At 37.7% G+C, this 26,070-nt stretch overlaps 3 protein-coding genes across 4 annotated transcripts; 2 read left to right on the forward strand and 1 right to left on the reverse strand.

Moving 5' to 3' along the window:
* Window positions 1-3,171: 3,171 nt before the first annotated feature.
* LOC121988528 (RAN GTPase-activating protein 2-like) lies at window positions 3,172-6,078 on the reverse strand. 2 transcript variants are annotated; one of them, XM_042541994.1, is made up of 2 exons: window positions 5,914-6,078; window positions 3,172-4,877 (listed from the first exon to the last, which is right to left on the reverse strand). In XM_042541994.1, the coding sequence occupies exon 2, from the start codon at window positions 4,844-4,846 to the stop codon at window positions 3,314-3,316; it is 1,533 nt and encodes a 510-aa protein (XP_042397928.1). In that variant the 5' UTR covers window positions 4,847-4,877; window positions 5,914-6,078; the 3' UTR covers window positions 3,172-3,313. The 2 variants fall into 2 exon arrangements, with proteins under 2 accessions (XP_042397928.1, XP_042397926.1); XM_042541992.1 differs by having other exon boundaries at window positions 3,172-4,971; window positions 5,914-6,077.
* A 420-nt stretch (window positions 6,079-6,498) lies between these two features.
* LOC121988529 (CTP synthase-like) lies at window positions 6,499-14,287 on the forward strand. The gene is made up of 22 exons (XM_042541995.1): window positions 6,499-6,799; window positions 8,271-8,350; window positions 8,909-8,995; window positions 9,082-9,132; window positions 9,230-9,347; window positions 9,455-9,511; window positions 9,665-9,729; window positions 9,914-9,997; window positions 11,030-11,080; window positions 11,330-11,392; window positions 11,523-11,569; window positions 11,686-11,755; window positions 11,836-11,898; window positions 12,108-12,197; window positions 12,278-12,316; window positions 12,444-12,593; window positions 12,681-12,758; window positions 12,841-12,926; window positions 13,109-13,157; window positions 13,544-13,624; window positions 13,708-13,801; window positions 13,952-14,287. Exons 1-22 carry the CDS (start codon window positions 6,649-6,651, stop codon window positions 14,008-14,010), a joined length of 1,713 nt encoding a protein of 570 aa, XP_042397929.1. The 5' UTR covers window positions 6,499-6,648; the 3' UTR covers window positions 14,011-14,287.
* An 805-nt stretch (window positions 14,288-15,092) lies between these two features.
* On the forward strand, window positions 15,093-16,292 carry LOC121988530 (senescence-specific cysteine protease SAG39-like). Its single transcript, XM_042541996.1, has 2 exons — window positions 15,093-15,586; window positions 15,700-16,292. The coding sequence occupies exons 1-2, from the start codon at window positions 15,127-15,129 to the stop codon at window positions 16,290-16,292; spliced, it is 1,053 nt and encodes a 350-aa protein (XP_042397930.1). The 5' UTR covers window positions 15,093-15,126.
* Window positions 16,293-26,070: the final 9,778 nt, after the last annotated feature.

Raw genomic sequence — 26,070 nt, forward strand, 5'->3', positions numbered from 1 at the left:
GTAAGTCAAAATTGATCGGATACTTCTAGAAAAGTTCTAACTGGAGGTTAGACAAATGGAAACCATGGTGAGTAAAGTCAAGTAGTTAGAAATTATGATGAGTGAAGTTAGGTGAAAGACCTAGTGAGTGAAGCTAGGCAGTTGGAAAATCTTGGTGAGTGAAGTCAGGTGAAAGTCCTGGTGAGTGAAGTCAGACACGTGGAAATTCAGGTGTGTTAAGGTTGACCGGACACATGATATTAAGAAGTCCAAGTAGGTCAAAGCAGTGACCGGACATTTGGCACAAAGAAATCCAGATGGGTCAAGGGTAACCAGACATTTGGTGGAAGGAAGTCCAAGTGGGTCATGGAGGATCAGACACTTGGCACGAGATGACAAGTCCAAGTGGGTTAAGGTTGACCAGACATTTGGCACGAGAAGAAAAGTCCAAGTGGATCAAAGGATTGACCAGACACTTTGTGAAGAAGTCCCAGCAGGTCAAAGTTGACCGGATGCTAGGCACGAGGAGCCCCAACAAGTCACGATTGACCGGATGTTGGGTTTAGGAGCCCTAGATTTGACTTGGGCAAGCCAGGGTTGGTCAATATCAAGTGATCAAATTGGACTAAGCTCAATCGATCAACTGATCGATTGGGTACAATGTTGCGACAAACAACGACCCAATCGATTGGGAAGCGATGCCACGAGCACAGAACGTTCCCCAATCGATCGGTTGAAGGTTGGTTTTCTTGCGTGGACGCGAGGAAGCTTGAATCGATCGGTCGATCGATTTAGACCGTTTCCAAAGGAGTACAGAGGCTTTCTGAATCGATCAACCGATCGATTCAAGCCTCCCTAATCGATTGGGATATGACCGTTGTGTAGGTAGCGAGCGACGGACGGCTGGGATAGCGCAGATCTCACGTGGCAATCGATTGAGAGCAAGCACAATCAATTGGAAGCCCCACCCCAGCGTCGATTGAGGATCTACAAAAGATTAAAGAAAGAGATTAGATCTCTTTCCTTATTTGTAAATTGGAAAGATATTTTATTTTCTCTTTGAAAATTATTCACATGTTGAAAAATTAAAATTATAGAAATTTCTTTTTATCAACCATGAAGAGATTTTTGAAGAGAAATTTTATTTTTAAAATTTTCGGAAATAAATTAGGAAGTTTTAATTTGTTGATTGAAACTTGTCTAATTTGTCTCTCTATGATGTGGTCGGCCATTATAAGTTTAATTGGGAAATTTTATTTTATTTTTCTCAATTAATTCATGTCAAGGAAAATTAAGAAAATTTTATTGTAATTAAATTTTCTAATTTGCCAAAGACAAGGAATATAAAAGAAGGGGTGGGGGTGCCTTCAAAGGGTACAACCTCTATTATTTTTCTCCCTCTCTTATTCCTTGGTGTGGTCGGCCATTCTCTTCCTCTCTTCCTCTTTGTGGTGGCCGAAACCTCTCTCTTGGCTTGGAGCTCTTGTGGTGGCTGGATACTACTTGGAGAAGAAGAAGAAGAAGGAGAGAAAGCTTGCATCCCTTGGAGCTTGGTTGGTGATTTTCTTCATCCTTGGTAAAGCTCTTGTTTTGGCCGAACCTAGCTAGGAGAAGAAGAAGGTGCTTTGGTGGATTCTCATCTCGGAAGATCGTTGCCCACACAACGTCCGAGGTTAGAAGAGGAATACGGTAGAAGATCAAGAGGTCTTTCTAAAAGGTATAACTAGTAATTTTTCCTTTCCGCATCATACTAGTTATTTTTGGAAATAATACCAAATACAAGAGGCTTACGATTCTAGTATTTCGAATTTATTTTCGATGTAGTATTCTTATGTTTATTTCTTTTCCTTGTGATTTGATTGTTCCTTTCGGTTAACCTAAAGTTATTTTAGGAAATTAAATATTAGCTTTCTTTAAAAGGTTTTGTCTAGTCGGTGGTGGTTGTTCCCATATCCAAGAAGGTCATGTGCCTCGCCACGTCAGTACTGGGAACTAATTATGGAAATTAATATTTAATGGAATTAATAACTTAGGTGATTTGGATCAAACGTGTAAAGTTCCGCAGGAGATCCAAGTCAAAACTTAAAAGAACAAATAGATTAAGTTTTGGATCAAACGTATTAAGTTCCGCAGGCGATCCAAAATTTAATTTAAAAGAACGCATGGTAGCTAGGAAAAGGTTCAGACCTTTGTACAAAATTTTTGTACAGTGGAACCTCTAGGTTTTTCGAGTAGCAACCAACAACATCGAGTATAAAGCCGTGATGAGTTTTCTTCTCCATAGCGCTCACACGATCCTTCACTACTACTCACCGCCGGACTGAGAGTTTGGAAGAGAAGTGTTGTTATACTTTCCAAAGGGTCCGGAGGCGTCTCCATCAACAAGGTCAAACAAGAAGAGGGTGTTTTCATTTTCATTCTTGTATTTTCTTCTTGTGTGTGTTGTATCTTGTTGTGTGAGTCTTATACGAGGTTTCTCCACCTCCGGGTTTTACCGAGAATGAGTGTTTTTCATAGTGGAGAGTGTGTTGTGTGTGGATCCTTGGATTAGTCATATTTTTATTAAGGTGAATACCAAACAAATCCTTCGTGTTAGCGTTGTAAGTGTGTTTTATGGTTCATTCCACTATATATCATCGTCACGAAGTAAGACAACGAGCGCGACGAGTCATTCTCCCTCTTTAGCTACAAATCGATCCTAACAATAATTACAGTCAATTAATTCAATTGGATTGGGTCAAAATAGATGAAATTTTAATTTGATCTAATTTTGTTTGATTAGATTTGAATAAAATAACATGGCTAATTGAATTATATTTTTAATTTATTTTCTTAAATTAATTTAATTTAATTAATTTTAAAATTACAGTATTCAAATTTTATTTACGGTAAATTTCAATAGTTAGAATGTGATCCATCAGAAAAAAAAATAATATAAAATGTTTTATTAATACATGTCATTTTAATTAAGAAAAAAATAAATATAAACTATTTTATTCTAATTGTCAGATTTTAATCATTTAGTATTGTTTTTTTTTATTTAACCCGAACTAAATCAAATTAATGTGACAATCTTTGTGTATTGAATCAGCCAACAATATTGGCACAACAGTCTAGCAAATAGCACAAATTTCATCAACTCGGTCATCTCCAAATACTTGGTAAACACCACAATCTTAGGGCAAGGGGAACTAACCATCTAAAGAGACGATGCTACCGATCAAGCCAAACTACATTGTTCGACAAAAGTTGGAAACAAGCCCAATGCAATAGCAATATTGCTTAAATTAATGGTAAGATTAATTTTCCCATCTCGTGCACACTAATAATCCATCTAATCCTCTACTTTGAGATGATGTAGTTTAGACTCTAATTGGCCTTGCTCCTCTTCGGCATCACCATCCTCTTCCTCTTCGTCCTCGCCTTCTGGATCATTCTCGTCCAATGAACCAAGTACATCCTCAGAGTTTTTGCCCTTCTTCAGTATTTCCTTTACCTCATCGATGCCTTCATCCGGTATAAAATTCCCATTTATGTTCAGCAGTTTAAAGTCAGGTTTATTTGAAACTACCTGTGCTAAGCATCTTGCCCCTACCCTCCTTATCATGTTACTACTCAAATCCAGTTCCTCAAGTTGAAGATGATCATCTCCCAATGCTTTGCCGATGACAACTGCGCCCTGATCCTTCAGTTCGTTCTCAAACAAGAAGAGTTTCCTGAGCGATTTCTTGGCAGTGATGCAATCTGCTAATGCTGGGGCAGCATTTAGAGTGATATCATTCCCGCCAATGTCCAAGACTTGTAGAGAAGGCGCGAAGTTCTTCAATGCATTAGCAATGGCAATAGCTCCCTTGTCCTCCAAATTGAGATAGCTAAGGTAGATTTCGGTAACATGAACAAGCTTTTCCATGGCTTTGCTTAGGGCTAGCCCAGCGTCAACACCAAAAATATTATCACGGAGATCAATCTTCCTTAAATGAGTGCAGGTCTCCAAAGCCTTGGCCAACTCATTTCCACCATTAGAGCCTACCCTTGTCGATGAGCATCTGAAATCCTCCAGTAAAGGAGAACGTTTCAGAAGCTCAGAAATAGCAACGGCGCCCTCATCTCCTGTCATATTGTTGTGGAAATGGAGTGTTGTAAGCTTGTCGGTTGAAGGAATCAACTCACATACAGCTTTTGCAGCTTCCTCGGAGATTCCATCATTCATCAAGTAAAGCTCCTCTAAGTCTTTCTGTGATTTTAAAAGTGCACCAAATGCTCGGACGCCCTTCTCACCTAGGGCATTGTCAGACAGGTTAAGATATCGGAGAACAGTACCTTCCAAAGCAGAGGAGAATATTTTCATAACTTCAAGAGCATCATCCTGTGGCCTTCCTGCAACAAAATCTGACAGATTTACTTCGGTCAGCTGCTTTTTAAGAGATACCAGAATCGGAGCTGCAACGTGAGCTGCCTCAACACTGAAGCTTCTATTGCTAAAACAAATTTTGCTGTATGAGTTTCCTTGCACAGTTAGCGGCCTAAGAAGCTCTCTAGCCTCCTCAGCCTCGATAAATGTCCTCTTTCCGCCAGAAATATCAAACAAAGTTTCAACAGTTTTAGCAAGCCCACCAACTTCTGTGACTTCTCCATTTTCTTTGGCTTTAGGACCTCTTTTAAGAACTTCCAACATTAGCTTGCTACTTTGCTTTGCATAGAACTGAACTGCAGAGCTTCCATCGCCGTCAGGTTCATTCTGAAAATGTTCACTGGCAGCGATAAAACATTCATCTTCAATGCGCTTGGCATTCTCATAGGCCTCTTCCTTGCTCAACAAACCATACCTCCTGGAGCAGATTGTTTCTGAGGAAAGATTCTTTGTCATATTGTCCAGAAGCGTCGCTCTGGTGCTTGCACTGGGAGGCCATAGTTTAACGGAGAATGTGCGAGTTAGAACCTCTGATACAATTGGATCCATAACAAAACACTGAACCCCTGCCTAGAAAGTAACTGCAATGAACTGAGAATAAGAAATAGAGAGCTGGAATTGTGGGAAAAGAACAAACGAATGTTGGAGAAAGGTGCACAAATAAGTCCAATTTAACTGAATAAACTGGTGACATGATTTTAATTTAAGACTGTACAAAACGTAAGTTAAATTTTTATATCTGAATGCTAGAGTATTCACAAAGGAAAAAAGAATTGCTTAGATTTGACAAATTCCTTTGTATTGTCTTGCATTTTACATTCTCGAATGTAAGGAACAAGACACATTTGGTCGAGGCAAACTCTGATGTCATCAGAGCAAGTCAAAATCTTCAGTACACAGAAAAGTACACCAAAAACAAACAATTGAGAATCAAATTATAGATCTGCTCTCCAACAAGTCAATAAACTACACAATCGAGGAATAAAGCTCCTACTAGTTAAACTGGCATTGCTTTTGGAATCGTTGCCGCAAATTACACCCCAATCTCCGATTGTCCTGAAAGATGTTCTCATTACACTTCAGAAATACTTTGGGGGATTTCACTTAACAATAGATGTGTGCACAAAGCATACAATGAACTGAAGTATACAATAGGATCATTTAGAACTCATTCGAGAAGATGTATAACTCCCATATCTTAAACAAATGAAAGAAAACTAGTAACAATGTTGTGCTTGTTTTACAGAGAGAGAAAGAAAATAGAGGAAAACACTAATATACAAGAATGCTACGATGCAAACATCACTAATCAGGTCGAACTCCAACAGAATGGGATAGCACGACCCTAGTTTAGAAAAGGAAAAAAAAAAGCAATTCTTACACTGGCGAACAAGAAGCGAGCAACAATGCCGACTGAGTAAAATGAGATCCAAGGGCAAAAAAAAAGAAAGTGCAAATAAGAGGTAAAAGCATTCCGGCGCGGCGCTGTAATTCTTCACCAGATCTGAAGACGACAAACGCACCTGGGTCGCCGCACGGAATGGAAGATGACGATCTGCGGCGGCCAACGGCGATCGCTAACCTGTGACCGGCCTCTGGTGGAAGGAGAGAAATGACGGAACCGTCAAGGGAAGCAAGCCATCGCAGCGATTTGGACGGGATTAGGATTTAGGGTTGTTAGGCGGGCTTTTCACGGGCCTTTCCACGAGATTCCAATTCAAATATCTAAAAAGTTCTCTCTTTTTTATTCTTTTTTTTTTTTTTTTGTCTTTTTAAGTAATGATTCTCTTATTTTCATTTAATAAGTAAATAAATAAATAAATAAAATTTCCGCCAATTGCCCTATTTCTATTTTAAAAAATTAAATATTATTTTTTTCCCTTGATAATAAATAAAACCACTTAATAAACAACTGAATGATTTGAGTATGGTTTAATTTATGCAAAATCAATCCTTTATATTTCCTTTCCAATCGCCCAAATAGCGTATATTCATAAAAAAAAATTTAAAAGATGCCTTTTAAGTATTATTATTATTATTTATTTTATTATAAATGCAAAGTAACGAACGGCCCAGATCGATCTGATCGACTGACAAAGAAGATATATGCTCTTTAATCCCGGCGCTGGACGTCGTCTTGAAAACGGAACTCGAGCCGCCGTCTTCACACACCGCGTCGTACGTCCAGCGGCCGGATTTTTGGAGGCGCTCTCGCGCCGGAGGGACGGGGCAGTGCCATCCTGGTGAACTTTCTGGAAATGGAGGGCGAAGGAGGAGGCGCCGAGAGGCCGATGAAGTACGTGCTGGTGACGGGCGGCGTGGTGAGCGGGCTGGGGAAGGGCGTCACCGCAAGCAGCGTCGGGGTCGTCCTCAAATCCTGCGGGCTTCGTGTTACTTCCATCAAAATAGGTTCGTTCTGTTCCCTCTCGTTAGTGGAACCGAATCTTCTCTTGCGGGTGTTCCTTTGTTTGCGTAAAAAATCAGCTTCTTTTGAGCTGAATTCGGGGTTATCAAAGTAGTGGCTCGGGCATTAGAAGGGTTCCAATTTCTCGGTCAAGAATGTGCTTGGGGAGTCCCCCACCACAAATCTTAGAAAATTTAATGAGATGGAAATTGGGTAGGAGATGGCATACCCAATCACATTGAATGAGGGATACTTATAGGTGTATATTACAAATCGCTTATGAGATTGGTTTAAACATCTTGATAACGTGTGAATTTGCATGCTAAAAAGCAGAAAAAAGATACCTTTTTATCTGCATATATACTTATTAGAGTACTTGGTCCACTCAATTATTATAAGATTTTTCCAAACATCATTGAGCAGCTAGCAAGAGATTGTTTGACAAGGAGACATTTCACAGATTCTCAGATATGTTTAACCCTGTTGTCTTCATGTCAGATTTCCAACAACCAGGTATTTGATGATCGGGCATGAATCTCTGTTCGCCAATTCCCAGTTATTACAGTAGATTTGCTATTCCAAACTCCGTTTGAATATTAAGCCATTTTAGAATTGAGAGACCTCTATCTACCAAACATTATGAGGTTATCTCAGCGTTAGGTTACCTTTCTTCTTTATTTCCTCAAGAATAATAAGAATTTCTTCCTTTTCCAACTGCTTGTTTTGATTTTTCTTTATTAGCATCCTAATGTATATTATTATTCATAACAGTTTCGTTCAGTCGTCTGTGAACTTTGACTATCAAACTGTGGCTTGTGGGATACATTGTATGGAAGGAAGGTGAAATGCCTGCTTTTTATGAAAATTCATTAAGTGTAAATAGGTTATGTGAGAACTGAGAAGCATGTTACATAAGTGAATAATAGCAATATCTAGTTATATATCGATGCCCTTGGGAAGTTATTCATGCCAGATACAAGCATAGTGAGAAAACTAGATGAAAAATTGGAGAGGAGTTTTGTATGATTCTGGAAAAGCATGTTGTTCCTATCGCTCCATAGCACCCAGTTCAATGAAAGGAATCTAGCTATCTTCTGCAGTTGTTGTCTCTTAGAGGTTGCCAAGGGTAAACGGATGGCATTCTCCATGCCATAAAGGAGTGAGGTACAATCCACTCCTTTGGTCTAAATGAGCTGAATGGCATACTCCATGCGCCTAGTTTATGCTTGTTCTTATTGTCTGCTTTCTCATGGTGTACATAGCTTTTAAGAATTTTGATAATTCTTGGTCTGAATGATGAAGATCATTCAAAACAAGGATAGTGAACTTGCTTTTGTTCTCCATAATTTTCAAACTCTTGTTGGATCATGATCTTGACAGATGGCATTACAATCGACAAATTTCCTACTTTCAATTATGCTCATTCTGTTCCTTAAACTGCACCTCTGTTTATGTACATGCTTCTACTGCATGCAGATCCGTACTTGAATACAGATGCAGGGACAATGTCTCCTTTTGAACACGGAGAGGTTTTTGTTCTTGATGATGGCGGCGAGGTACATTTCCTCCACTTAATTCAAGTATGGTATGAAGCATTTTCCATATATGTTCTGAAATCATGTCATATTCATTATCAAATAAGCTGTGCTGTCTAGTAACTACCTGGCAATTAAGGTTTGATTTTTTTGGCTATCCTCTGGTAGAGTGGTTGAAGAGGATACATAACAATCATCATTTAGTCAACTTACAAATTTAAAAGGAAAATAACTCAGTACTGATACCTGTTTAAGAATTATACATATTGATTATTTTAGTTGAGGCTTATGGTTTCTTGTTGTACAAATATATGCAAGAAAACCCTGTAATCTTTCCAGCAGAAAGAAGAATAGGTGCAGATGCTCCTATTCTATCAACAACGTGATATTCTTCTGTGTATAAATTATAAGATTTATTAACCACTGTTTTCTCTGATGTAAAAATTCTTTGATTTTTTTTTTACCTTTTCTCTTTGACACTTTCAAAATAATTATTGTTTCTTGAATAATTCTTTGTATTGTGTCTTCTTTATACTGTTTTTGCCGAATATTTAATTTACTAATGTGTTTTACATGCAGGTGGATTTGGACCTTGGAAACTATGAACGCTTTTTGGATGTTACTCTTACTAGAGATAATAATATTACCACCGGAAAGATTTATCAGGCAAGTCCTTCTCCCCTTTTGGAGTTTGTCTTCTGTGGCTTTCTGCTAAAGGTCTTGGTAAATTATCATGCACTATGTTTTTTCAGTCTGTCCTTGAGAAAGAAAGGAAGGGTGACTATCTCGGAAAGACTGTGCAGGTAAAATATCTTGGTGCCTTGTTTTGGTTCTGTTTGAATTTTTTTCATCTCCAACTTCTTAATTAATACAAGTATGAATTTCTAACCACAAATTTAGGTTGTGCCTCACATCACTGACGCCGTAAAGAATTGGATTGAATTAGTAGCATCTGTACCTGTTGATGGCAAAGAAGGGGCAGCTGATGTTTGTGTGATTGAATTGGGTGGAACTGTTGGTAGGATATGTGAAGTTATTTTTTGCAACAGTGAAGACTACTTTCAACATTGTTGAACATTTACAATAAAATATACTTGAACCAATGAAACTAAATATTTGTTTCAGGTGATATTGAGTCAATGCCATTTATTGAAGCTTTACGCCAGTTATCTTTTTCTGTAGGTAATTCCAAAGGCATTTGGATGTTGTGCATACTTTCTTTTTTTTTTTTCACGGCCCCGTCAAATTCATTATGATTTTTTTTTTTTTGTCTCTGAGTTCAGTTTCTTTTATGTTGTGTTGTTATCATGTACGTAATAAAGTTGTTCCTTTCAGGTAAAGAAAATTTCTGCCTCATTCATGTGAGCCTTGTTCCAGTACTTGGTGTAGTCGGTGAGCAAGTAAATATCCTACTTGCCTTTTTCACTTTGACTTTTGCTCAAGGTTCTCACATTACAGTTCCCCCAAACTAGTTCAACAATAATTTTGTGGATGCATGATTCAAAATTCTCTAACATAATTGCTTGTTATTTGCTCTTATATACTGACAATAACACTCATAAGACTGAATTATTTACTTTACAGAAGACAAAGCCAACACAACACAGTGTACGAGAACTAAGGGCTTTGGGTTTGACTCCTGACCTATTAGTTTGTCGTTCTTCTCAGGTATCTTTCATTTGGCTAATTGAGAACTTGAATATCTCTATTATGTTGTTCTCTCTTTATTACAAAAGTGCATAGATATTTTATTGGGTTCATGGATTATATATCAACTGAAGATAAGTATCCCCACTTAATAAGTCCTTTGTGTTTTCTTGTGGTTTTCTCGTGTCTTGGTGTGTAGCATCCAATTGAGGCCTTGTCTGCCTTCTTTCTATGACAAATAGCACTGAAAAAGGCAAAGTAATTATAGAAGACCCGAGTTTTTGGAGCTGCAATTTTTATCACTGTCAATACATGTTAAATAGAATAGTATTTCCGTACAGCCTCAAATAACAATTTTCGAGTTAATTTTTAGTGCCATATGACTAGTTTGGATTGTTACTGAATGCCTACCCTTTTAATGATAGTTATTATGTGCTAAGGCCAAATGATATAGATGCTTATTTTTTTGGTACAAATAAAATATGAAGGGCAAACTATATTTTTCTTTCTACAGGATTCTGTGTACTCACGCTTCATTCAATCATATCTCCATGATCTTTATATCTAGTTCTTGCTATATCTTGCAGCATAAGCATCTATAGTCATTTCCATCATTGTCAATGCTTGTTAAATAGAATACTATTTCCATCTCTGATAGCCCCAAATAACAATTTTCCACTTAATTTATAGTGCCATATTCCTAGATAGATTGTTACCAAAATTCTACCTTTTTAGCAATAGTTGTGTACTAGGACAAATGATATAGATACTTATCTTTTTTGCTAACAAAATGATATGAATGGAAATTTATTTTTCTGTCAGTAGGATTCTGTGTACTCATATTTCATATCTCCATGATCTTTATATCCAGTTCATGATAGATGTTGCAGTATGAGCATTCTTCTTTTTTTTTATTTAGCAACATTTCATTTTTCATAAACATGAAAATTGATAAACATGATCTTTATATCCATAGTTGATGATAGATGTCGTTACATATTTTCTTGTTTATGTAGTTTTAACCTTACATGAACTATTTCTTTGTTGATACAGCCTATACAAGAAAATACTAAAGTCAAACTTTCACAATTTTGTCATGTCTCGGTAAGTTTTCTTTGCTTGAAATATTCTAGACTATTTATCGTTTTAAATAATCATTCGTATATAGTTGTATTTTTTGTTGGTTCCCATTGATATCTCAGGCAGTATGGTTAGTATTCCATTTAACATAGCAGTTTGCAATGGTCTGATAGACTGGCAATCGGATCCTCAGAATGTTTATTGAACTCCTTAATGGTTTCAGTTACTTTTGTTTCTTGCTTTTGATTTTGATGTTCTCCTGTCATCCTACAGGTTTCTAACATCTTGAATATCCATGATGTTCCAAACATTTGGCATGTTCCACTTCTACTCCGGGTCAGTTATCACACTTTTTTTTTTGCTTCAACTCAATAATGTGTGCTCTTGCAATCAATGAAAATTTTCTTGGCTGAACATGCATTTCCAATTTGTTTTGTAAGACTGATAGATAGTATGTTTCCCATAGAGTCAAGGTGCACATGAAGCTATTGTAAAACAATTGAATCTTTTCAGGTAAGTTTACATTTTAGTTTTAATTGTAGTGGTTGAATTTTCTTGCATATTTATTTATAGTTGATTTTTCTTCTCCTATCAACCTCTTAAACTGATTTGGGAGGCTTCGTTTTCAGTAAGGCAACTCCTCCTGATTTAATGAGTTGGACACAGATGGCAGAAACATATGATAACCTCACTAACTCAGTGAGTGTTTTTGATCCGCATTATAATTCCCTTCTTGCTTCACTTTTATGCACATATTAATATGCTGATTTCTCTTTAAGGTTAAGATTGCTATGGTTGGGAAGTATACTGGCCTAACTGATTCATATTTGTCTGTGACAAAGGTGTGATTGATGCTCTTAACAAACAGTTGTATATTTTCTTCTAATTCTGCACAATTTTATCATTTAGGCAAACAAACAAACAGTGGCATTTCTTTATCCTTAGGGAAAATAAGCCTTTGTAAATGCACCCATGATTATTTTCCAATTCTTTTTCCCCTCCTGTCGAAACAATACTGTGAATCTGTTTCTTTGTTGATTCCTGGTGGCAGGCTCTTTTACATGCCTGTGTTGCATGCTCATTGAGGCCATCTATTGAATGGATTGCAGCGTCAGACCTTGAAGATGAGAGTGCAGCAGTAGTATGAATTTTTTAAAACCAGTGTTGTTTTTGTTTCTATTGAAATGAGTTTAGTTTTATGAAGAATTTCCTTCACTTCAGACACCGGAAGCTCATGAGCTGGCATGGCGAATGTTGAAGGTAATGGCTTAGTTTTCCATTAGTGTATTTCTTCACAAACAGTTTTGGAGCATCTTAATTTATGTTATATTTTTACTAACTTGAAATTACTGAATACTTAAATGATTGTGTTGATATGAAACTATAGGGTTCTTCATGCATTCTCGTTCCCGGTGGTTTTGGTGATCGTGGAGTGCAAGGAATGGTATTAGCAGCAAAATATGCCAGGGAACACAAAATTCCATACCTTGGCATTTGCTTGGGAATGCAGATTTCTGTGATTGAGATCTCTAGATCGGTATTCTTCCTTATGTAATTTTGTATGTTGTTTTAATTACAATGATGTTCTTCAGCATAACTCAGGTATTCTTGACTATGGTTTTAGATTTTGGGTTTACAAAGAGCAAACAGTGAAGAGTTTGACCCTCAAACACCAGACCCTGTTGTAATCTTCATGCCTGAGGTATGTTTGACTATGGTTTCTTCGCCACATAAATTTTGGAACTTTGATTAGTCTAAGATTGTCAATTTGGCTTCGTATGCAGGGTTCAAGAACACACATGGGAAGTACAATGAGACTGGGGACCCGGAGAACTTTCATCAAAGAACCTGATTGTATCACTTCTAAACTGTATGACAGAGAATTTTAACATTAAGAAACTTATTTCATGTGTTTATTTTGATAGATTTTGATTTTGCATTCCATGATGTGTGCTATACTATCAATTTGAATCTATGGATTGAAGCCATCAACTAACCAAGAATTAGAGCATTTTTAACATTGAAAATGCTTGTTTGCTTGTCAATTGTTAGCTACAAAGGTGCTGCTTATGTGGATGAACGACATCGACACAGATACGAGGTCAGAGTCGAACTTATGCTTTATGATATACTTTATGTAGTAGCACTTTCTGTTCTTTCTATCTTTATGATTTATACATAAACAAGACCCATGCATGTTTTCATTTTGCTTGATGATTGGTGTGCAGATGTTTTCTTCTCCGATCATGGAAGCATTCCCTTATCTCCTCTCTTTTAACGACTATCTTTAATTATATTGTTGTCATTGTTGCTTGTTTAGCTGAAACAGTCAAATCATGGCTAAAAGGCTCGGGTTTGTTTTTACTGGTTAAATTTTCTGAACCGTGGCAGTGCATGCCATTTGCATTTTTTGAATAATACAACTATCAACAACTTATCAGTTTAAGTACTTATATGTCAGTGCTAATCTCTTACGCTATGAAATAGGTGAACCCAAACTACCTCGGGAAGTTGTCAAGTACAGGGCTCGAGTTTGTTGGCAACGATGAAAGTGGGACTCGAATGGAGGTATCCTGCACACTATTCAGTTTTCTAACTTATTTTCTGCAACTTGTAGTTCGACATCTTATTCTTTTGTGATCTTTCGACAGGTCTTGGAGCTTCGTGACCATCCCTACTACATAGGAGTGCAATTTCATCCAGAGTTTAAATCAAGACCAGCAAAACCTTCTGCTTTATTTTTAGGTAACACTAAATGTCTAAATCTAGAGTTGATTTTTTTTTTTAAATCTATGTTTGTTGCCGCGACAATCATGCTTTGAACAACTTCTCAGACGTATCAGAGTGACTGGATCACTTATTGAATTAAAATAATTTTATCTTCTTTAATTGCAGGTCTTATATTGGCCGCAACTGGACAACTACAATCCTATTTAGATAGACTGAGATTCTAACTCAGGCTAAGGGTGTGCTTCCGAAGCGAGAGAGAGAGTTAAAGTTTGTTGTTTGTTCTCTAATTTGAATTGCTCAAAGTTGAGGTTGCTCCCTGCTTACATTTCTTTCTTGAATTAGAGTAGAAAACAAAAAAGAAGAATATATATGGAACTCAATAGAGCATAGTTGCCTCAAGGTTTGCTTAACTTTATGGTGTACCAATTGTGCAGTGTAATCAACCATTCAGTTTTGTAGTTTACTTGAATTCCAGTTTAATTAGCAGTTGCAATTTAATTATAGTAGGAAAAAATATATTAATTCTATGGTGTAGTGATTTTTTTTTTTTTGAAATTAACCGTCAGTTTTGTAACTGTGGCTTAATTACTTGAATTCTAGAGTTTAATTAGCAGTTGCTGTTTATCATTCTGAAGAATACATAATACTTCTTCAGTGTTAGAAATCTCATCCGTTCTGTAGAAAACTATGTTGTGCCATTACGAATTGAAGAGCACCGAGAAGATGAGGCATCGGAGAAGAAGAACAGCAATGCAGCAGCAAGCTGCGGTCGCGGAACACCAACGTAACAGAGGGAAGCTGAAGCCTGATGATGCACTTAACGTTGCAGGTTGTGTCTATTGGCCACAGAATGCCGATACTAATGCGAAAAATATAGTCTTCTCGGGATGATCTAGTGGTTAGCATATGAAGTGTTGTTATCGTGAGATTTGTGCACCGAACTTGAGCGCTTTAAGATTAGTGCAGAGATTTATAGCCATTTAAAGTCTTTTGCACCGGATGCTCCACGAATTCCTCTGAATTAATTGTTAACTAATTACCGACTTTTTAAAATATTTTCGAATTAAGAGATGAATATCTAGATTAAAAAAAAAACTCTGCGTCCGACCTTCGCCAAGAAGAGACGTGTAATCATCTGATAATCTCGCTCACGATTTCGGAGCCTTCCAATTAAATTAATCTCGCTACGCGACGCAACGTGCCACACGGCACGCAGCAGCAAGAACAGATTACAGAGCAGAGCTATAAATAGTCGAAGGCCATCGCTTAATCTCTCTCACTAAGCTCCAATTAGTTGATCGATTAACTGATTAATCACCTGCTAATTAAAAGCGTTGCGAATGGGTAGAATTCCGGCTGCCCCCGTCACCATGAAGCAATGCCTCGTCCTGGCGGCCTTGTTCGCCGTGATATCGAGCACCGCTTGGGGGAGCAAGCTAAGTGATCCGGTGACCATGTCCATGGCGGAGAGGCATGATCGGTGGATGGCGGAGCACGGCCGTGTCTACCGCGATGAAGCAGAGAAGCGGCGCCGCTTCAACATCTTCAAGTCCAACGTCGAGCTCATCGACTCGTTCAACGCCGCCGCCGGGAAGCACAAGTACACGCTGGGCGTCAACCAGTTCGCCGACATGACCAACGAGGAGTTCAAAGCGTCCCACACCGGCTTCAGGAATGTGATCGCGGCGAGGCCGGTCAGGAAGGGAGGATTCAGGTACGAGAACGTGTCGGCAACGCCGGCGAGCGTCGACTGGAGGGCCGAAGGCGCAGTCACTCCCGTCAAAGATCAAGGGTCGTGCGGTATGCATAATTTGGAGGAACAATTTCGTGAATTATTATTATTATTATTATTATTATTATTATTATTATTGTTGCTCGAACTGAATTTGCATGCGTTTGCACGAGCAAAACAGGATCTTGCTGGGCGTTCTCCGCAGTGGCGGCCGTGGAGGGCATCACCAAGCTCACCGCCGGCGAGTTGATCTCCCTCTCCGAGCAGGAGCTGGTGGACTGCGACGTCGAAGGCGGGGACCAAGGCTGCAGCGGCGGCCTCATGGACTACGCGTTCGAGTTCATCATCGGCAACGGCGGCCTCGCCACCGAGGCCCAGTACCCTTACCAGGGCGTCGACGGCGACTGCAGCGAGGAGAAATCTTCCCCCTCCGCCGCCGCCATCGGCGGGTACGAGGACGTGCCCGCCGACGACGAGGCATCGCTCCGCAAGGCCGTGGCCCACCAGCCAGTGTCGGTGGCGATAGAGGCCGGCGGGTTTGACTTCCGGTTCTACAACGGCGGCATCTTCACCGGGGAGTGCGGCACTTATCTGGACCACGGCGTCACCGCGGTGGGGTACGACGAGGCGAGCGACGGGACGAAGTACTGGGTGGTGAAGAACTCTTGGGGAGAAGACTGGGGGGAGGAGGGCTACATAAGGATGGAAAGGGACGTGGACGCCAAGGAAGGGCTGTGTGGCATCGCCATGGAAGCTTCCTACCCAACTGCTTGAAGTCATTATTATTATTATTATTATTATTATTATTATTATTATTATTATTATTCTAGACTATATATATATATATATATATATACTAGTGATCGTGCACACGTGTCGCGTGTGTGATATAATACTAAAGTAGAGTTATGACTTTTTAAAATCTTTGAAAATCAGAATTATTTGGATGCACACGTGTCGCGTGTGTGATATAATACTAAAGTAGAGTTATGACTTTTTAAAATCTTTGAAAATCAGAATTATTTGGATTTTCGATTAATTATTTGGGTAAGATTCGGTCCATACAATAGTGCAAGGGTAACGGGGTTCCCTATGAAAAAAATTAGTTTAATTGAATATTATACTTATCTTAGTAAAAAAACTAAGAAAAATATATTTTTTAATATTGTCGGTCTAAATATTTATAGAAGTTTCTTTGATAATAGTGTTGTCAATGTAAGATGTGGGACTAAAGAGAACCATATTTTTTATATAAAACAATCATAGGAAAAAGGATATTAACGTAAATTCATTTTAGGCTTCACCAAAGTTAATTAGTAAAGAGGAGAGATTTTTAATAAAATAGTAAGATATATATATATATATATATCTGCATGCCATACGGGCAAAAGACAATTAGTATGTGTATGAAAACTAATTGAAATTACTAATTATAACAATAATAATTATTATTATTATTTGTAAAGAATGTAAATAATAATTATATATATATATATATATATATATATATATATATATATATATATATATATATATATATTACTATTTTATTAAAAAAATCTCCCCTTTACTAAGTGAAGCCTAAAATGTATTTATGTTAATATCTTTTTTTCTATTCACACTAAAAATAATTCTAAGGTTTATTAGTAATTCCACAAGCGAAACAATCAGTGATCTAGAGTTCGAAACTCAGCTATAGCGTATTATTATGAATTTTTCTTATTATTAATTTTCTCTAGTTGTTTTATATAAAAAAATATAATTCTCTTTAGTCTCATATCTTAGAATTGACAGCACTATGATCAAAAAAGCTTCTATAAATATTTTAGGCCGACGATGTTAAAAAATATACTTAGTTTTTTTTACTAAGACAAATATAATATTAAATTAAAATAATTTTTTTTCATAAGGAAGCCCGTTAGCGTCACTATTGCATGGGTCTGACGAATCTTACCCAAATAATTAATTCTTGGTTCTTAAGGGTTCTCTAGCGTCACTATTGCATGGGTTTGACGAATCTTGGTCTGACGAATCTTACCCAAATGATTAATTCTTAGTTCGGGTTAATTCTTGGTTCGTAAGGGTGATACTAGAAAATCCAAACAATTTAGATTTTCAAATACCTAAATAATTTATATATTATTATATTACACACGCAACGCGTGTGCCACACTAGTATATATAAAGAATGAAAAGGATAGAAAAATCAATATGCAAAATAATTATGTTAGATGACTTTTTCATCAAGTTGGTATATAAAATATATAGATTATAAATTAAAAAGAATTGTGCATAGTAAAAACCAACCTAATAATAATCAGCATAAAGAGAATACAATTAAATTAAATTTGTGACTGAGGCCTAGGGTTATCTAAACTAGTCACAGTAGTAGGGATGATAATCAATTGAATGTAGATCGAATTTTATATCATGTATTCATCATCATTTATTAAATTCATCCGCATACGTAATTTTATACACATAGGATATTTAACTTTTATTTTTATGTTCATATTATATTCATCAGAAAATTGGATATCCATATTTTATTTATCATATTAGTACTGTCTATAATTTTTTTTTAAATAAATTATTTCAATAAGTCGATAGATACAGCCAAATCCACGTTTTTAAATTCTTAAATTCTATTCAAGAAGTCGATAGATACAGCCAAATCCAAAATCAAGGGGTAACTTGTCTTTATTGCCCTGTTGGGAATAAAGTGTTTGAGATATACTACACTTAAATAACAGATTATCATGCCAAAAGTATTTGATATTTGCTTAAAATGAAAATTCCAAAAAGCAAAGCACACAATCTGAGAGCCACGAATTTGCCGGATACGAATTGCAGGTCTCGTCAGACCTCCAGCGAACTACGGATTAATTTAGTGTAGTAGGGAGTACTGATTCTAAACAACAAAATATAGAAATATAAAATCTGGAAAATTTATAGTCGTCTACCGTAGTAAATCTTTATCTTCACTTGTCATTGAAAGAATGATCACAAAAAAAGCTTTCAAGATTCATAAATCAAATCTCACATAGGTATATTCTTCTTAGCCGATTACTTATTTACCACCTCCTCTTCTTTGATTCCTTGGATGTTTCTTATATAAAGGCAAGTGACAATAATACCGCCCATAAAGGAGAAAGATGAAGGGTCACTCATAAAAGAGGAAGAAGAATGGGAAGAGACACCCTTTCATTTTCGTAACTCCTACATCTCCAACTTGTCCAAATCAATCCATAAAGATCAAGTAGCCACAAAGGCCATGTAAATCACATATATTATATTATAATCAATTCACAAAGACCAGAGCAAAATACTAATTAGTCACTGATACGGTTAGTGATGGAGGGGCCCAAGAGGAAAGGATTAGAAAAGTCCAGGCTATGTGGCGGTCAAAAGTCACGAGGAGGTGGCGGTCAATAGTCATGGCGACTTGGCGGTCAAAAAGGCAGGCTGACAGGGCAGTCAGGGCTCAGCATAGGCAGAAGCGGGTTGGGATCGGCAGAGCTGAGCGGAGTCAGCTCGATCCACAGGCCTGCAATAGAGGGCCCGGAAATACAGAGCACAGAGGCCGGTCAGGATCGGCAGAGCTGAGCGGAGTCAGCTCGATCCACAGACCTGCGGTTGAGGGCCAGGAAGTACAAAGCGCAGGATGCAAGTCGGGATCGGCAGAGCTAAGCAGAGGCCAAGAACTGGAAGTATAGGCCAATGGGTCGGAAGCGACAGAGCTGATCAGAAGTAGCCCGAGCTACAGACCTGCGGTTGAGGGCCAGGAAGTACAAAGCGCAGGATGCAAGTCGGGATCGGCAGAGCTAAGCAGAGGCCAAGAACTGGAAGTATAGGCCAATGGGTCAGAAGCGGCAGAGCTGATCAGAAGCAGCCCGAGCTATAGAGGCCGGGAAGTACAAAGCGCAGAATGCAAGTCGGGATCAGCAGAGCTAAGCAGGCCAAGAATGGAAGTATAGGCCAATGGGTCGAAAGCGGCAGAGCTGCTCAGAAGCAGCTCGATGAGAGCCGGGAAGTACAAAGCGCAGAATGCAAGTCGGTATCGGCAGCAGAGGCCAAGAACTGGAAGTATAGGCCAATGGGTCGGAAGCAGCAGAGAAACGGCCGAGCTACAGACCTGCGGTTGAGGGCCAGGAAGTACAAAGCGCAGGATGCAAGTCGGGATCGGCAGAGCTAAGCAGAGGCCAAGAACTGGAAGTATAGGCCAATGAGTCGAAAGCGACAGAGCTGATCAGAAGCAGCCCGAGCTACAGACCTGCGGTTGAGGGCCAGGAAGTACAAAGCGCAGGATGCAGGTTGAAGATCAGTGTAGCTATGTCTAGACAGTTAGGGCTGCAGGTCTGCGAGTTGGAGGCCTGGAAATGCGAACCACGGGTGCAGGCTGGTGCGGGGACACAATGGATCGGAGGAGCTAAATAATACGGATGCGGAGAATCTCAACGGTCCGTCAAGGGTAATCATTACATACCAACGATGCGGGCGAAGGCGAAGGTTCCTGAAACGAAAAGATGCCCTCATAGCCAGTAGTAGCCTGCCAGCTGTCCCTCACTACAGGACAAAACCCAAGTGCGAAGGCGAAGGTTCCTAAACAGAAAGATGCTTTCACAACAAATAGCAGCACGACAGGTGTCCAAGACTAGAGGACAAAGCCGGGCGTCTAACGTTTTCTGACAGGAGGGCAGGTTCTAGCAGGAGGACGCATAAAAGGGGAGAAATCCCTCGTACGCAGGTACGCGCACACACTCCCTCGTCACTTTTTTCCACAACTGTTTTCCTTTTCTCCTTCTGTCTGCTTTTTTCTGGGGAAAAAGGACCTGACTTGAGCGTCGGAGGGCCTGATCCGGGGACTTTTTCCCTGGGTTTTGGTCTCTAACGTGAGAGGGGGGGATCGTCTGAGTGTGCGCAGGGTCCTGCAGCCGCATCAGCCACCCGTGGGGAGCCTGCACCGCCCGCGACTTTCCGTCGACGCCCAGTCCACCGCGACCGGCCTCCGTCCGACTCAGCTTCCGGACGGGATCAGTCACAAAGACCAAATAAGAATATCCAATCTATACTTTAGAGAAAACAATTCGTGTGACAGCAAACACACTGAGCAATAATTGCTAAGAAAATTATTACATCTTATATAACTACTCTATTGAATAAATCAGACATCAATAATTTGTCTTTACTCCAGATTAAATTATTTTTATTTACATTAATATGAACATCTTTAATCCCCATAATAACTATTATGTCACGAATATATTCCATACACAAATATCTATAAACATTTCTATATACAACAGAAATAGGTTGACCAGTGAATAACATCAAAAGATGTAAATCTATTTAATTTTCTATTTTAGCTAGAACCTATTCATTTTAATCAGTCACTTTTCTAGTTATGCTCCATAGACCGAATCACCCATAGCCAATATTGTTAGAGTGTATACTAAAAGCCTAGCTTTTGGTATAAACATTAATCTAGAAATAAGAATCGCATTGGTCAAATGTCTACATTTATGATAAATGTAGTTGCTCAATTAATTTATATTGTAGATAACATGGTGTGTGGTGTCACATACAGAAGATCATGTTATCGGTTCCTTATAAATTATAAACAGTAGCTCACGACCAAGATGGAAAGGAACAAACCATTGGAAGGTCGTAGTGTAATTAGGTATTAGTTTATCTTAACTATATGATTACACTAGTACACTTAGAATGTATTGAGTAGGACCATTTGAGGTCGTTCCTTTTATACTGACTTTATAAAAGAATAAAGACCTCAGTTATTATGGAAGTGTGTGCTCTTAATCCTAATATAATAACAAGCACATATATTTGATATTTATTTCTTTAATTTATCAATGGGTGAGATTTAGTTCGATAAATCAATAAACCCGATAAGTTGGGAAATGGTATCACTTATAGTGTGTGTTGTTGATTATAGAAGGAAACTGTGTCCTAGAGATACTAGGTTGATAATGTCCTCAAGAGGAGCTCATAAGGATTGTCATGTTAAACCCTGCAGGTGGACTTAGTCCGACATGATAATAAGGTTGAGTGGTACTACTCTTGGACTTAGATATTAATTAAACGAGTTGTCAGTAACTCACTTAATTAGTGGACATTCGATATCTTAAACACAGGGAGACTAACACGCTCATAATAAGAAGGAGCCCAAAATGTAATTTGGGATTGGTGCGGTAGTTCAATAATAGTTCTTTAGTGGAATGAATTATTATTGATGAAATTAAGTTGTGTGTTATGGGCGAACACGGGATGCTTAATTTCATCGGGAGACCAAAACCAATTCCTCCTCTCGGTCCCTATCGTAGCCTCTAGTATATAGAGATTTATACCCACCGCATACCCACCTTCTTACCCATCCAATAGGGTCGGCCAAGCTAGCTTGGAACCCAAGCTAGGGCCGGCCAAGATCAAGTGGATGAGTCATGTAGGTGGCCGGCCAAAGCTTGGGTCCCAAGCTTAGGTGGCCGGCCACTAGAATATTAAAAAAGAATTTTTATTAAAATTATTTCTTATGTGGATATCATGATTTTAAAAGAGAGTTTAAAAATTAAAAATTTCTTTTTATAACTTTCTACAAAAGATTAAGAGAAGAGATTAATCTCTTTCCTTATTTGTAGATTAAAAGGATTGTTTTAATTTTTGGTAAAAACTTTCCTTATTTGTAAATCATCTACATGTTTAAAAGAGAGTTTAAAATTTGAAATCTTTCCTTATTTGTTGATTAAAGGAGGATTTTAAATTTTAAGAAAACTTTCCTTTTAACCATGTTTATGATTTAAAAGAAAGTTTAAAAATTAATAATTCTCTTTTATTAGTTTCTACAAAAGATTGAGAAAAGATTTGATATCTTTCCTTATTTGTAGATTAAAAGAGATTTTAATTTTTAGAGATAACTTTCTTTTTATCCACATGTTTAAAAGAAAGATTTTAATTTATTAAATTTCCTTTTAAAACCAATCATGAAGGGATTAAATTATTGGAGAAATTTTATAAATTTCTGGAGACAAATTAGGAAGTTTTAATTAATTAAAACTCTCCTTGTTTGTAGCTTTGGTGTGGCCGGCCAAATAAAATTGAGAAAGAAAATTGTTTTTAATTAAATAATTTTTCCTTTTCAATGGAAAAAGAATTAAGAAAATTTTTATTAAATTTTCCTTATTCGCCAGGATCAAGGATTATAAAAGAGGGGGTAGAGGAGGCTTCAAAGCTAATGACTCTATTCTATTTTTCTTTCTCTTTTCCTTGGTGTTGTGGCCGGCCAACCTCTCTTCCTCTTGGTGGTGGCCGAACCTTCTCTATTGGCTTGGAGCTCTTGTGGTGGCCGGATACTACTTGGAGAAGAAGAAGAAGAAGGAGAGAAAGCTTGTATCCCTTGGAGCTTGGTTGGTGGAAAAGATCTTCATCTTTGGAAGCTTTGTGCTTGGCCGAAACTTGAAGAAAGGAGAAGAAGGTGCTTTGGTGGATTCTCATCTCGGAAGATCGTTGCCCACACAACGTCCGAGGTTAGAAGAGGAATACGGTAGAAGATCAAGAGGTCTTTCTAAAAGGTATAACTAGTATTTTTTTTTTCCTTTCCGCATCATACTAGTTATTTTTGGAAATAATACCAAATACAAGAGGCTTACGATTCTAGTATTTCGAATATGTTTTTCGAAGTTGTGTTCTTTTGTTTTATTTTTCCTTGTGATTTGATTGTTCTTTTCGGTTAACCTAAAGTTATTTTAGGAAATTAAATATTAGATTTCTATAAAAGGTTTTGTCTAGTCGGTGGTGGTTGCTCCCATATCCAAGAAGGCCATGTGCCTCGCCACGTCAGTACTGGGAACCAATTATGGAAATTAATATTTAATGAAATTAATAACTTAAGGTGATTTGGGCCGAACGTGTTAAGTTCCGCAGGAGATCCAAGTCAAAACCTAAAAGAACAAATAGATTAAGTTTTGGATCAAACGTGTTAAGTTCCGCAGGCGATCCAAAATTTAATTTAAAAGAACACATGGTAGCTAGGAAAAGGTTCAGACCTTTGTACAAAATTTTTGTACAGTGGAACCTCTAGGCTTTCCGAGTAGCAACCAACAATTGGTATCAGAGCTAGGGTTTTGCCTCTGTGTATTTGGTATTAGTTTAATTATGCACATGTCATACATAATTTAGGCAGGTTAATAGTAGGATGTGCTAACTTTGTGGATGCAGGATCCAACTATTATGGCTTTTAGTTATTATGTGTATGATTGGACCCTTGGACATGTCAAGGGCATTTATCTGTGTGTGCATGATTGTATTAAAATACAGAGTCGTATTTAGTTTTATTAGGATTTTATTTTTGATCTAGATACATGTACATTCCTTTTATGGAATATAGGATCAAAATGTAAAATTCTATTTATGTCATGGATCGAATCTTGCAAAGCGTGGAACCTTCTAAGGACCAGAGGCGCAGCGGAACTAGGAGCAAGATGCGACAGCTAGACCCGATGGCGGTGGCCAAATATGGCAGCAGCTTGGGATGACAACACACGGAGGATAACTAGAGATAAAAGCCATAATAGTTGAAAATTAGATTTTCTATTTATTGCTTTTATATTGTGCTTGTGTGCATGTTAGTATACATGACTAGTAGGCTAGCATAGTTAAAATTCCTCGCTTATAAATAACTAAGTGGGAGAGGATTTTTAAATAAATCCCATGGTCTCCATTACTGGTTTGTAAGTGATGCAAACAAGCTTGCGCGTTGGCTCTGAGTGCCTTCCTCCATAACGGATGAGCTTGTTTGTGGATCACTAGAACATACTTCCATTTTGGATGACTATAGAAAGTTAATTAAGAGCGTGTGATCTTCCCCAACGGAAGGGCATAATCTTATTAATGGACTTAGTGTCAAGTAATGGTATACACTTAGACACATCTAATAGTATCCTCCCATCGAGTCACTGCTATTATTTGTGTGACCAAATGAAACCAACTATTAATTTGTCATAAAACTAGGTTGACAAGATAATAAAATTAAAGGGTTAAAACCCCTCTTACAAATGATTGATTTTGTATACGTCCACACTAACGTGGCATACAAAATTAACGGTGTTTGAGATAATTTTATTTGTCATAAAGATACGTTGACAAGATAGTTAATGGGTAAAACCCTCCTTTTACAAATGTTGAATTTGTATACGTCCACACTAACGTGGCATGCAAAATTCACGGTGTTTGAGGTGTTGGTGAATTTAAATAATATTGTTTGAGGAATCAATATTTTATTTTAAATTCAAAAAGTTTTTGACCAAATATTTGATCAAAGACATATCAACTATTAATTTTATTCGTCATAAAGTAAAGTTGACGAGATGATAAAATTAATGGATAAAATCTCCTCTTTGATTTTGTATACGTCCACACTATCGTGGCATACAAAATTCATGGGGATTTTAAAGAATTGATCTTGACCAAATATTTTTGTGATTCTTAGGATTTATGATGTTTGTCAATCCCCAGTAGTCATACTATAGAAAAGACTTAGTAGTCCCAATTGTAATAATTGGAAATAGGACTTGGACATTAAGGTAGACTGTCTTCTAAAGAACTAAGAACAATTTAGGTGTATTTAATTCATTAGTTGAAACATGTCTAGTGGTGTTATCTACCAGAACCTGGAGTGTAGATACAAGATGACATTAATCATGTCTGCAATTCATTGCAGGGTTCCAGGAAACCCGACAACTAAATGAAAGGTAAATCACCGTCCACATGGGTACTACTGTAAAAGTGGTAGCTGTTGCAGTGGGAGATGTTTATCCTTTGATAAGAATAAAATATGGATTTTAAGTAATTGTCTTTACATACCAAGTTTAGAAAGAACCTGATTTCAGTTTCTAAACTATTATAGATATTGTGTCTATTTTGATAACAAAGTTGTTATCAAGAAAAATAGGGAAGTTATCTATTCTGGTATGATGGTTGACAATTTATAATCTAATAACTCCCACGATGCAACAAATGGAAATTAGTAACACATCTTCTAATTTTAAGAGAAAGCAACCTTCGGAATTGAACCAATTATATCTTTGGCATCTAAAGCTAGGTTATACTTGAGTAGGATTCATTGGTAGCTGATGAACTTTTGGGTTCATTGGTAGTGGAAATCTTTCCAACCTGCGAGTCTTACTTGGAAGGAAAATAACCAAGAAGCTTTTAAGTCCAAGGGGTATAGAGTCAAAGATATGTTGAAATCGGTTCATTCTGATTTGTGTGATCCTATGATTATCCAGACAAGAGGTAGTATTGAATATTTTGTCTAATTTATAGACAACTATTCAAGGTACAAATAAATTTACTTAATGTACCGCACGACTAAGTACTTTGATTAGTTCAAAGAGTACAAGGTTGATGCGGAGGAATAAAGTACAAAGTCACTATGGAAGATCGTAGTGGCAAGTACCTCTTGAGAGATTTTAGGAGTCACTTATCAGAAGTTGGATTTCAATCCTAACTAACTGCATCTGGTACACCCCAACAGAATGGT

Source organism: Zingiber officinale, chromosome 6B (genome assembly GCF_018446385.1).
Source record: "Zingiber officinale cultivar Zhangliang chromosome 6B, Zo_v1.1, whole genome shotgun sequence".
NCBI classification, from domain to species: domain Eukaryota; kingdom Viridiplantae; phylum Streptophyta; class Magnoliopsida; order Zingiberales; family Zingiberaceae; genus Zingiber; species Zingiber officinale.